Raw genomic sequence first — 13165 nt, forward strand, 5'->3', positions numbered from 1 at the left:
GCAATTTCAAAAATAAGATTTAGCACAATGCCCCACTTTCTTTAGAACTGATTCATTTCTTGAGCATCCTAGCCATTCTTACTTTTCTTCAAAACAAATGCAGAGGTTTGTACTCACTTAAATTTTCTTTAGAAGACAGTGCATTGCTGTGATTAAATATGACCCTTATTAAACCAAATAGCATTTTTAAAAAAAGATAATTATTATCTGTGATTCTGCAAGGAATTACTCCTTGGAGGCTTTTGTTTCACAATATTATCAAGAGTTTTACTAACAAATATGTAATTTAGTTAATCATCTTTTAAATCACTCCTTTCTCTGCTGTGATAACCTCTAATTTTTAATCTTCAAATGGGATTCAAATTGGCAGAAGAATGCATGTTAGAATTCTCTTTAATACTTCACAAGTAAAGTGATATAGAAATTATATGTGTGTGTGCAATTATAGTACATCAACTTTAAATTTCCATATGGGATATGTAAATATCAGTTGTGAAATGTATTTGTAGATGACAGAAATTGGGGAAATATATGTGTCTGCATGTGGATCAGAGATGAATTTCAGTAGGTTCTGACCAGTTCTGGAGAATCGGTAGCAGAAATTTTGAGTAGTTTGGAAAGCTGGTAAATACCACCTCTGACTGGCCCTGCCCCCATCTATTCTCTGCCTCCCGAGTCCCAGATGATGGGGAGGAAATGGGGATTTCTCAGTAATCTTCCGCTGGAGTGGGGAGGGAATGGAGATTTTACAGTATCCTTCCCCTGCCATGCCCACCAAGCCACGCCCACCAAGCCATACCCACAGAACCGGTAGTAAAAAAATTGAATCCCACCACTGAGAATAATAGTCAAGCAAGAAATGCCCTCACTTGGATCTTTCTCATCTTCAAGTCTCACCCAAGCGTTACTAATGTTTCCAAAACTAATGCATCATTCCATCTGAGAGTTCTGGAAAACAGTGAACTTCTCTGCTTGAACACCTTGAATCAAAGCATCAAGGTGGGGCAATTTTGCTTCAATAAAATGGGTATACCTGCACATCTATTGGAGACAACTGAAATCTGTGAAGGGAATCAGTATAGTATAGTATTATAGTAGTATTTGAGGTGGCCTTCTCCCTACTAGATAAGGGTGCCCAGAAAGATCTGACAGCAGATTGATGTGACATAGTGGTACAACTGTTACTAAAATCACCCCAATATTTTATTTTATTTTATTTTATTTTATTTTATTTTATTTTATTTTATTTTATTTTATTTTATTTTATTTTATTTTATTTTATTTTATTTTATTATTTTATTTTATTTCATTTCATTTCATTTCATTATTTTATTTTATTTCATTTTATTATTTTATTCTATTTTATTTTATTTTACTTTATTTTACTTTACTTTATTTATTTTATTTTTTAAAAATACATTTATTTGCTGCCCATCTTGCTGACCTGTGACTTCAAATCTGATAAAAACAATATTATAAAAGTTTTAAATAGTAAGACAATATAATAAAAATAATAAGGAAATAGCTACAATAGTGGGGAGTATACAATAGAGTGCAGGTGGAATATTCTAATCCAGTAACCAACTCCATTATGGCATGTCCCTGTCTGGGTCCCAGGTAAATCAGCAGGTTTTAAGTTACTTAAGGAAGGCCATAAGGTTGTTACTTTGTCAAGAAGTCACTTTGCAGGGTTACAAAGGGCAGACACCACAGCAGAAAACATTCATCTCCTAGACCACAACAGCTGAAGTTCCTTGACCCAATAGGGTCTGCTGTTTCTGCTGGCACAAGAGGAGTTCCTCAGATAGCCATAACCATGCAATAAAGAGGTCTATATGTAGTTACTAATAGCTTGAATTGGACCCAGAAGCAAACTGGCAGTAATACAACTCACCTAACAAAGATGTTATATGGGCTATCATAGTATTACCCCCAGTATTGTCTACACAGTCACATTTTGAGCCAGATGTTGCTATCTCATCCTCCAGCAGCAACAGCACCACTTAGTTCACCTAGAATAGAAATATAAAGTTGGGTATCATCAGGATACTGATGATACCTCAACCCATGATGGCAGATGATTTCACCCAGCAGCTCCATGTAGATGTTGAAAAGGAATGGGCAGTGTACTGAGCTCTGTGACATGCCACAAAGGAGCATTTGTGGGCTGGACTTTCAATCCTATCAATACCAGTTCGGACTGGCCATTGAGAAAGGAGACAAACCAGCACAAAACTTTGCTGTCCAGTCCCAGTTGCCATAGCCACCCAAAAGGATACCATGATTGATGATACTGAAGGCCACTGAGAAGTCAAGGAGAGCAAGAATGGAGGTACTACCCCCTTCCTACTCATACCACAGATCATTGGCTAACATTGTCTCTGTCTCACAACCAGGCCTCAAAAGAAGTCCATTCATGCAAGACCCTCTGAAGCTGCCATTCAATAAACTTTTCTACTACCTTCCCTAAAAGGGAGAGATGGGAAATGAACAAAAGTTGTCCAGGTAGGTGGACAATTTAGGATTTTTTTTAAGGAGTGGGTACCCAAGAGCCTTTTTAAAAGATCCTAGAGACATCCATTCATGCAGTGAGGAATTTATCATTGCCTGAACCTATGTGGTGGTCAACATCTTAAAAGCTAACTTGTTAAGATTGTTATCCAGGAAACTCTGGTGTAACTGCTCACAGATTGATTTGATTGTCAGAAATTCTACAAATATCTCCACATAGCACTGAAGATGATTTGTGAATCAGATGTTGCAAAGTGAAACACTGATCTGTACTACTACTATATTTCTTTCAGAAACCTGCTTCGTCTTCTACTACAAACTCCCTAACATCAACAAGTTAGAAGGTTTGTGCAATCTCCTTTTTTAAATATTGGGATTATTTAATCCCAATGGGGGCATTGGGCATTGATATAAGTAAACAAGGATGTAAAAATAGGCACACACTAGTCAGTAAATGTAGTCTGTTTCAAGGGGTCTCATTCATTATGTTGATCAATAAATATGAAAAATGAATACAAAGAAATAAATCTGCAAATGCTAAATCACATCAAAGTTATACCACAATTAGCATTTTTAAAAGAATTCAATTTTTGTAATCATATCATGAATTCCTTAATTTTTTTTCAGTATTTTCTTGAGGGCCTTTTGTAGGTCCTTGTTCCTGAAGCGATAAATAATAGGATTCAAAACTGGTGGCAGTGTTGTGTACAAAACAGCAGAAAGCAAGTCCACAGAAGGAGTAGAGAGGGATTTGGGCCTCACATAGGAAAATACTGCAGTAGTCATAAATAAAGAAAAAACAGTTAAGTGGGGAGTGCAGGTAGAAAAAACTTTATACCTGCTTTGAACTGATGGAATTTTCATCACAGACAAAAATATGTGAGTATAAGAAGCCAAGATGAATGTAAAAATAAAGGAAGCCAAAAAGAACCCAAGAACAAGTATCAAAATTTGGTTGATTTTTGTATCTGTGCAAGAAAACTTTTGTAGTTAAGGAATGTCACAGAAATGCTGGCCAATCATGTTTGACGCACAAAAGTTTAATCTAAAAGTTATACTGGTTTGTAAGACCCCATTGATCAGATTGCATATGAAGGAGATTGCTACCATTTGAATGCAGGCGTTCCAATTCATGATCAGCCTATATTGCAGAGGACGGCAGATGGCTATATAATGGTCATAAGCCATGATAGTTAATAAAGCAAGTTCACCACCAACAAATATAACCATCAAAAAGGTCTGAGTAACACATCTAGCAAAGGAAATTGCTTTGTTGTTTGTCAATGAAACAGCTATGGATTTTGGAACTGTTGTGGAGATGGAACAAATATCTAAAAGGGAGAGGTTGACCAAAAAGAAGTACATTGGACTATGAAGGTGGTGGTCAGTTGCCATTGCTGTTATGAGACAATTCCCTGTAAAAGCTGTTATATAAACAATAAGGAACATCACGGAATGCAACATTTGCAAATCTGGGTCATCAGAAAATCCCATCAGAACAAACTCTCTCACTGTAGACTGGTTGTCCATTTCATCTATTTGAATCCTGTGGAAAATAATTAAATTATTAATCAATTTGTGAAGAATATAAATTTCATAACATTTTCCCCAACTGTTTATAAATTCCTCATGTAACTATATTGGAATGTCAATAGTGTGTATGTCCCACAGCTAGCAAATCTAATGAACTTTCATAAAATTCACTGATCTACTGCAATAGATTAAAAACAATTCTTCTCACTTACAATATTCCTAATTGTAAGTGGGGAAAAATGATATATTGAAATAGGTAATCTGGATCTTTTTGGACCCTGGCTCATTCAATCTTATAGCTATCCATGGAAAAAATATGTAACTGATATATCTATTATTTTAACAATGGTTCTATGAATCACAATCTAACCTGCTGGAAATAGTAGAAATTATTTAAGTACTGAGATGGCAGATCTGTTTTTTAAAGTACATGTAAGTAATTTTCTCTGTGGCCAGAAAGAAAAGTTTTAATTTATCACTTACAGCCTACTATACTTCCAGTTTTAACTATCTCCTTCATATATGATATTACCAGAAATGTGTTCATACAGTAGTTAATACAGGTTTCCCCAAACTGGTCAATATCAATCTCTGTTAATAAGTAATATTAATTAAAGTACTGTTCATTAAATTGTTTTAATATAATAAATATTTGCGGTCAATAAGCAACCAGAAACTTCAAGAAAGGGTCAATGAATTGAATGATTTGATAACTCCTTTTTAAGATGATCTGAATGAAAGTTACAAAATCCTGATTCTATTACAATTCCAGCATAGCAATCATGATAGAGAGGCATAATCATCAGAAGGAGGCAGAAATTGCTTGACCCCAGCCCCTTAGATTCTTTAGGATTGTAAACTAATGGTTACAGTTAGATGATTGTCCACATAATTTGGGATGAAGTTTTCTGAAAGATTTCACTAATTGCTGAAATCATCTAAGGAAACCCTATTGTAAGCATATTAAGCACATTAAGCTACCTATCTTGCAATTGCTCAATCTCAAAGCTTCTCTCCCCTGAAATATATTAGATCCATAGTGCTAAATCTTAAGGAGCCCTACTGAAGGCCTATCACTTTACTTGGGCTTACTCTGAACATTGGATAAATTGTTTTTGCTTCCAAAGTCATTTTTCTATTATCCCTTTTCTCCCATGAGGTGGGTGTGTAGGTAAGAGGTAGATGGATACATTTTTAAATTTTTTGAGGTATTATCTTATAAGAAGAAGTGTGAAATGAACTTAATACCAATGCTAGTACTAAAATAATAATGTATTTGGCCTTTATTCTACCATTATAATTCTCTATATAAGACAATAGAGATAGAAGTTGCCCACCTCCTATCATGCAGCACTATTTCAATATATAACAGTATAAACATAATAATAACACCAACACATTGAAGCTTCCTCTTATTCCAAGAAGACAATACATGGCTTACAAAGTATTCATAATTAAAATATAGGTGTTTTTACACTTACTTGTTACATAGACTGCAAAAAAATTACATTCAGCTCAATATTATTTTCAGAACGAAAAGGTGAAGTTGTATTTGCTTTTGTTTTCCTGGAAGATCAGTGAACCATCCATTTTGACTGTAATCTTACAGAAAGAGCCAAAAATATTTCATCATTGTTGTTTTTTGCAGTAGTTTAGAGAGTCATTTCTTAAGGACCATCACAATTCCATGAAGAAGCATTGTTATTCCCACTGGTTTCAGGAGTTGTATTATGGAATCCCACTTGCTTTCTCAGTTGCACAACACACTTAGTTGTTGATACAAAGTAATTATGATCAATCTGAGAAAATTAGAGCAACTAAATCTTAGCAAGGAGGTAGACATTAACAAGCTGAAAACTGTATACGGGCAGGAGTTTCTGTCTGTGGGAAATTATCTCTGCCCAAGCTACAAATCTCAGGAGGAAGCCCTACAATAATTATTTCAGCTTTGCTGAGGAAATCTGTGATCCCTTAGTCTTTTACCCAACATCAATAGATCATACATGTTCAAGCGCAGAAATGACTCATTTGGAATAGACTTCAAGTATTCATATATGTACATAGACACTTATGATTTAAATATCTTAAAGCATTTACTATAGTAACATGAACAATACTTATTATTAATATTTCTTTCAAGTTGTTGTTCCTTTTTAATTTTTCAGTTTTAAGTATTAACTTCAGGTCAGTGAAGGCACACATCTGGAAATACAAAAGTATATTGCTTTTCATGGAATGGTAAGTTGCCCAGAGTTACTTGGTTGAGTTAGGTGACTATAAAATAGAATGGATAAACATCTAAACAAAACGTTTCTGGCTATATTTTTCATATCCATTGGGGGAAGGTGCCATCTCTATAAACACAACCACATGTCAGTGTCTTGGTTCATATGAAACATGAGGTGCTGCAGTTAAGGTTCAACTCCAGTCCATAATCCAGTTGAAAAGTTCTTGTGTACCCCTTATTCATAGATTTAATGTGGCTAAAAGTGACCTAATTTTCAGAGCATGATGGTAGCTTTATTTGTATTTGGAAAGAATGTTTGAACATCATGTAATGGATCAGTCAGGCTAAGGATTTACTTTTAACTGTTGATGTTATTTCTCTTATAGTGCTTTGGATAACCATAGCTGTGATGATAAATACAAAGAAGACAGCCAAATGAGGACTATAAGTTGAAAAAGTTCTATACCTGCCTTCAACAGGTAGAATCTTGCACACAGTAGGCAAGATTGCAGAAGAAGCAAAAATGAATCCAGTACAAAATGAATAAAAGTGTATCCATTGACCTAGACAAGAACTTGGTGATACTTTTTGGAACAGTGCAATATTTTTTGTAACTGAAGAATGTTACGAAAAAACTTTCCAATTGTGTTTCCATTAATCAACTTGTCACAGCATTTTTCTTTTGAAAAAGAGCCAGTTTGATATTTAATAAAATTCAGATCTATGTTGCAACCTATATAATATCAAATATCCTCCTCAAATAATCCATGTTCTCAGCCAACAGCATTGCATCATTTACATACAAAATAGCTCTGTTTTCATGTCTCCAGTTGCAAACTTTTTGAAATAACTATACCAGACTTCAGAAAAGACTTACTTAACAAACAATTAGTGTAGGATATAAATTTAGGTGTGTGCTTGGGAGTGGATGATTATATATTTCTGTGAGAAACAGTTTGATGCAGTGGTTGAAGCAGGTAATCATATACAACAAGCAAAAACAGAAGGCCATGCTGTGAAATGTTCCATACATTCAGTAACAGTAAGTGTACAGTTATAGTACAGGAGAAAAAAATGTGGAATCATTTATACTATATCCAAAAAATTTAATGCAATGTGTCTCACATTGAAAAGTAGTCTCTTAGGCTAAGAAATTTCTTTTAATTATTGGTGCTGTTTTTCTCAGAGATTCTTGCATATCCTTATTTCGGAAGCTATAAATGATGGGATTCAGAACTGGAGGCAACACCGCATACAAAACCGCAGATAGTAAGTCCATCGTGGGAGAAGAAAGAGTTTGTGGCCTCAAGTATGAAAACATAGATGTGATGATAAATAAGGAAAAGACAGTCAAGTGTGGACTGCAAGTTGAAAAAGTTTTATATCTTCCTTGACTGGATGGAATTTTTAGAATAACTGAGAAGATGTAACCATAAGAAGCAAAAACAAAACCTGTACAGAATATACACACAATGAATCCAGATATCCACATGAAAATTTGATTAAATTTTGTATCAGTACAAGAAATTTTTTGTAACTGAGGAACATCACAAAAAAATTGTCCAATGATATTCAACCCACAGAAATTTAATTGAAACGTTATGGTGGTTTGCAATGAAGCATGGACGAAGGAACTAATCCAGGAAGCAAGTGCCATTTGGCTACATGCACCCCGGTTCAAAATAAGGCTATATCGCAGAGGATGGCAGATAGCTACATAACGATCATAAGCCATGATGGTGAGCAAGGCAACCTCAGAACCTATACAAGCAATAATTAAGAAAACTTGAGCCATACATCCAGGAAAAGTAATTGTTTTGTTATCTGTCAATGAAACTGCCATTGATTTGGGGATAGTGGTTGTGATATAACAAATATCAGTCAAGGATAGGTTAACCAAAAAGAAATACATGGGGGTGTGCAGGTGATGATTCAGAATCACAACAAAAGCAATTAGTAAATTCCCAATCAAAGCTATCAAATAAATGAAGAAAAGTAAGAAAAAAAGTAGAAGTTGTACATCATGATCATCAGAAAATCCCATCAGAAGGAATTCGGTCACACTGGATTGATTGTCCATTCTTTTTATTTCTATTATGCTGGATAAAAACAAAGTATGATTAGAGATCAATAGAGATACCAGATCTTGGACAATGATCTTGCTAAATACATTTTTCATATCCATATATGCAAAAGTATTATTACTTATAGTAACATATAAAAGAGATTTCTATGATTGAGATGTTAAGTAGACATTAACCTTATTCATAAAATATTGTGTTTGTTTATTTTATTTTTTATTTTTTCTTTTAGAAATTCAGAATATGGTATTAAAGAACTTTGTAAAAAAAACCCTTGTAAATGTTTTTTTTTTTTTAAATCAAAGCACCCTTCACAAGAGTTTTGGAACATTAACATATTTGATAAGTAATTGACTGGGAGAGAACCATGAACTATAAATCACCCAAAAGAAGAAAGCATATATCCACATTAATTAATGTATTTGAATATAGATAGTCCTTGATTTATGACCACAATTGAGTCCCAAATTTTTGTGTCTAAGTGAAACAATTGTTAAGTGAATTTTGCCCCATTCTATGATTTTTTGTGCCACAGTTATTAACTGAATCACTTTAGTTAAGTTAGTAACATGGTCGTTAAATGAATCCAGCTTCCCCATTGACTTTGCTCGTCAGAAAGCCACAAAAGATGATCACATGACCCTGGGACACTGCAAACTCTCAAAAAAAAAATGAGTCATTTGCTAAGCATCCAAATGTAAATCATGTGACCATGAGGATGCTTCAATGGTTATAGATGTGAAAACAATCATAAATCATTTTTTTTTCAATCCTGTTGTAACTTCAAACAGTCACTAAATAAACTGTTGTAAATCAAGGATTACCTGTAAAGAAGAAAATGATTACTTGATATGTATTCATCTGAAGAAATAAAGAAGATAAAGAGTTACTTAATTTCATTTAGAATAATGGAGCCTTCATAGCAATTTTTAGCTTCTGTTAAAAGCTAAGTGTTATAGCCCTCAATGTAAATTCAGGATAGAGTCAGGACAGAGTCCTCAGTCTCTGTGTTACAGTGTTATACAATGTTTCTGAATATAGGTAAAATCCTTCTAACTCTATCCTGTAGCATTTGATCCCAGTTTGGAGGTCCAAACACAGTTTGTATTGTCAGTATAGATAAATGGATATAGGATTATAGACAAGCAATTATAATTACTTGATTGAGTTATTTTGGTTTTATGTGAGATTAACTATTCTGATATGACCAGATGTTTCTCAACATAATCCTCTTGAAGCTATTCTTATTTTTATAAGAATATATAAAATAATTATAATTATTCTTAACCCTATTCTTATTTTTATATATTCAGCAGTATATCCTGCCAGTTTAGAACTCCACTTAGAATCAGGTGCAATAAACTACTTTAAAATAATCTGATAAAATCCTTAAAAATATTTCTTCCAAATTTCTACCAACAAAAAATTTAATTGTTGCACTGACACTACATCAGGCATTATTATTGTGATGTTCACTTACTTATTAAATTTCATCATAGTCTGTGTAACCAAAGAGAATCTTACATATAATAAAAAAGCGGAGTTACTATGTTTATGGTTCATTCACGTTATCAAGTTGTTTAGATTGAATTTGGCATTTTTATCCACATGTACAAAGGAAAAAGCAATAACTGCCAATTTGTTCTGTGTGTAAGAGTGTATTAAAACATGGAAAATAAAAGAATTTTTGAAAATAAAGATATTGTGCCTTCAGGTGTCTTTCCTCAATTCTTTTAACAAAACCAATTATCTGGTCATTTCTGCTTTAATTTGTGATGATAATGTGTTCTATCTAACCTACTCAAGTTTTTTTTATAAATAATTACTTATAATTAGAAATATCACAAGTACTGTAAGAAAAAATGCATCATGATATAATTTACAATAATTATATTTCTGGACATATTTATTTAATATATAATAATCCAGCAATATTAAACCAACCATATCGGTATCTTTTTTTTTTACTATACATATCAACTGCAAATTATCCAACATTTATTAAATGTCTCTCATTTCATAACTGAAGAAGATCTTAGTACTAGAATGAATTAGTGAATATTCTATGGTACTTACTTCTGCTTATTTTGCTTCCAAGAAGATTCTGCCAACCTCCCTGAGAATAAATGGACTTTTACCTAGGATACCTTTGACACAAAGTTAAAATTGCATCATCTCTGTGGTCTGTTGTGTTTTACAAGTCACTCCTTGGGGAACACAACAAATATCATATTCCCAAAAGAATAGACATTGTAATAAAGAAAATATATCCCTTAGTAAAGAACAATGCTCTTTTAAACTGCCATTTTTGTGTCATTAAATAAATATCCACTGCTTTCAGTAAATGATATACTGCTCAGAACCTTTCTGCTAACTTTTGCATTGTTCAAAATTATTTCATCCTTTTCCCTTTTTTCTGATAATCCTTCTGCCATGATACACACATTAATCAATTTTCTCTGATTTTCATCATTTTCATATTTTATTGTTTATTCTCCTTTTTCTCTAAACTCAATTAATTTGGCCTTGTACATTTATTTTCAGATCCATGCATATTTATAAATCATGTAATCTTTCTTTTAAATAATGTATAATCTCAGCCACCCACCCACCATTATCTGAATATCAAAATCCAGGATAATTCATGTCCCCAAACAACAAGACACTAATTTTACCTTAAGGATTCCATACTACATTTTCCATTATTGTGCTAAAAAAGTATTATTTTTCCAAGTTAGACCATGATTACAATTAATGACACAGGAATTTCAGAAATGTTACAGCAGCAGAATCTTGAAAGCGCATCAGAGTTTCTTTCTGTCTTGGGAGAAAATATCAGAATCAAGTGTTATTTTGGCAGAATTTTTGTGAAACTTTACCATGCTGTTTGGTACTGATTATATTGCAGGAATGTATTTATAAAGGAATAACAGAGTTGGAAGGGACCTTGGAGGTCTTCTAGTGGATCAGGTAAACCAGCTCCCCTTGCAAGAATCCTGTTAAACTGGTGATGATGTGGGAGGATGAGACAGAACATTTGACTTGTCTTAGTTTTAGTCACCAAATTGTCTCAGCACTTGATGAAAACTTTTAGATATTCCAAGCAATTATCTTGTCATGACAGAATTGAATATTTCTCCCCTTATACAATATAAAGGAGAACAAATTGAACAGCTTTGAAAAAAACAACAACTTTCATCTATGTAGGTGCTGAATTACAAAAACACTCTCCCAGGGAGTCAAGAATAGTCCCCTTGGCCAGACTTTTTTAGCTTAATTATTTGTTTTGCTACCTAAGAGTGGAAGTCCAGAAAAGCGCAACAGGAACTCTTGACAGCAGACCAACCTGGCTCTTTCCTTGCACTCTGTTTTGACTTCTGACATAGGTAGGAAAGAATCACACTTTCATGCATGCATACATACCAGGGGTGAAATGCTCCCAGTTTGGACCAGATCGCCCGATCCAGTAGTAATGGAGGTGGGTAGTTCAGAGAACCGGTAGCAAAAATCCCTGTCCCCTCCATGCCCAGCTGAGTTGCGCGATCATCAGAGGCTTTTTTTCTTTTAAATGGCTCTGACGATCCAAGCTGAGTTGCCTGATCGGCAGAGAGTTTTTCAAAAAACCCTCTGCCAATCAGGCAACTCACCTGGGATTGTCAGAGCCATTTAAAAGAAAAAATTTTTTTTTCTTTTAAATGCTTCTGACGATCCAAACTCTGACGATCCCAGTTGAGTTGTCTGATTGTCAGAGGGTTTAAAAACCCTCTGCCGATCAGGCAACTCAGCTTGGATCGTCAGAGCCTTTTGAAAGCATTTTTTTACAACCTCTCCATTGTAAAAGAAAAAATGGTTTTAAAAGTAAAAAAAAAATAATTGGCCATGCCCACCCAGTCACATTACCCCCCCCCACCAAGCCACACCCACAGAACTGGTAGTAACAAATTTTAGATTTCACCACTGATACATATATACATACATACATACATACATACATACATACATACATAATACATACTTATAATCAGCTTCAATTAAAGTAAATGTAAAAAAATAGTTTCATGACATTTCAGCACTTTCCAAGCTTGTATTAATTGTTAAAAACAATTGTAATTGTTGGGTCAATATGGTATAAGCAATTGTAGTGAAATAAATGTAACTAACAACAACTAAGAAATGATTAGAGAAAAAAGTTTGTCTAGTTTCATGGCTTCATCTTAGATATTACTCTTGGACTTTTGTATGAAACAGAAAGAAATGAAAATTTAATTTTGATGACTAGGTTTGTGTATGGATTATAGAAATATTATATGTCATGATTTAATTTACTGTAGTTCAAAAGGATATTGAATTTTATGTTTGTATTTTCACTAAAAAAAGTTGGTATCAGTTGAAAAGAACCAGGAATGATAGGATAAATTGTTCAGAGTAGTTTCTTTATTTTTATTTTTCCATAGATAGGAATCTTCCAGATTAAAGTGCAATTTATATAACTGTAAAATAAACCCTGTGAAGGTTTAAGGGGGATACCTCCTGGGCCTCTTTCTGAATATCAAGAATTCAAGGTTGATTTACTTCTTAATTTCTTAATTTAACCAGTTGGCCTGGAGCCCCAATGGAAGTACAGCTCAGTGGAGGTGGAAGATTGAGTAACAACAGATCCCACCTCCCCCATTCATTCTCTGCCCTCCTCATGTATCCTTAATTTTAGTTTTGGTTTTAATTTACTCATGTTTTAATGTAGAGGCATTTTTATCTTATGAGCCAAGGTGGAGCAGTGGTTAGAGTGCAGTACTGCAGCTGACTAGTTCAGCAG

General features: G+C 33.8%; 1 protein-coding gene, 1 long non-coding RNA gene and 1 pseudogene across 2 annotated transcripts; 1 reads left to right on the plus strand and 2 right to left on the minus strand.

Annotated features, from left to right (window-relative positions):
* The first annotated feature begins 2408 nt into the window (after nt 1-2408).
* On the plus strand, nt 2409-6770 carry LOC148114021 (uncharacterized). Its single transcript, XR_015733723.1, has 3 exons — nt 2409-2505; nt 2805-2855; nt 6658-6770. It is a non-coding gene; the product is annotated as an uncharacterized LOC148114021 (long non-coding RNA).
* LOC117669016 (olfactory receptor 14A16-like) lies at nt 3124-4041 on the minus strand (annotated as a pseudogene).
* On the minus strand, nt 3531-8677 carry LOC117669015 (olfactory receptor 14A16-like). The gene is made up of 2 exons (XM_087891957.1): nt 5526-8677; nt 3531-4057 (listed from the first exon to the last, which is right to left on the minus strand). The coding sequence occupies exon 1, from the start codon at nt 8454-8456 to the stop codon at nt 7413-7415; it is 1044 nt and encodes a 347-aa protein (XP_087748083.1). The 5' UTR covers nt 8457-8677; the 3' UTR covers nt 3531-4057; nt 5526-7412.
* Nucleotides 8678-13165: the final 4488 nt, after the last annotated feature.

This window comes from Pantherophis guttatus, chromosome 4 (genome assembly GCF_059756535.1).
Source record: "Pantherophis guttatus breed Tessera chromosome 4, ASM5975653v1, whole genome shotgun sequence".
Classification (NCBI taxonomy): Eukaryota; Metazoa; Chordata; class Lepidosauria; order Squamata; family Colubridae; genus Pantherophis; species Pantherophis guttatus.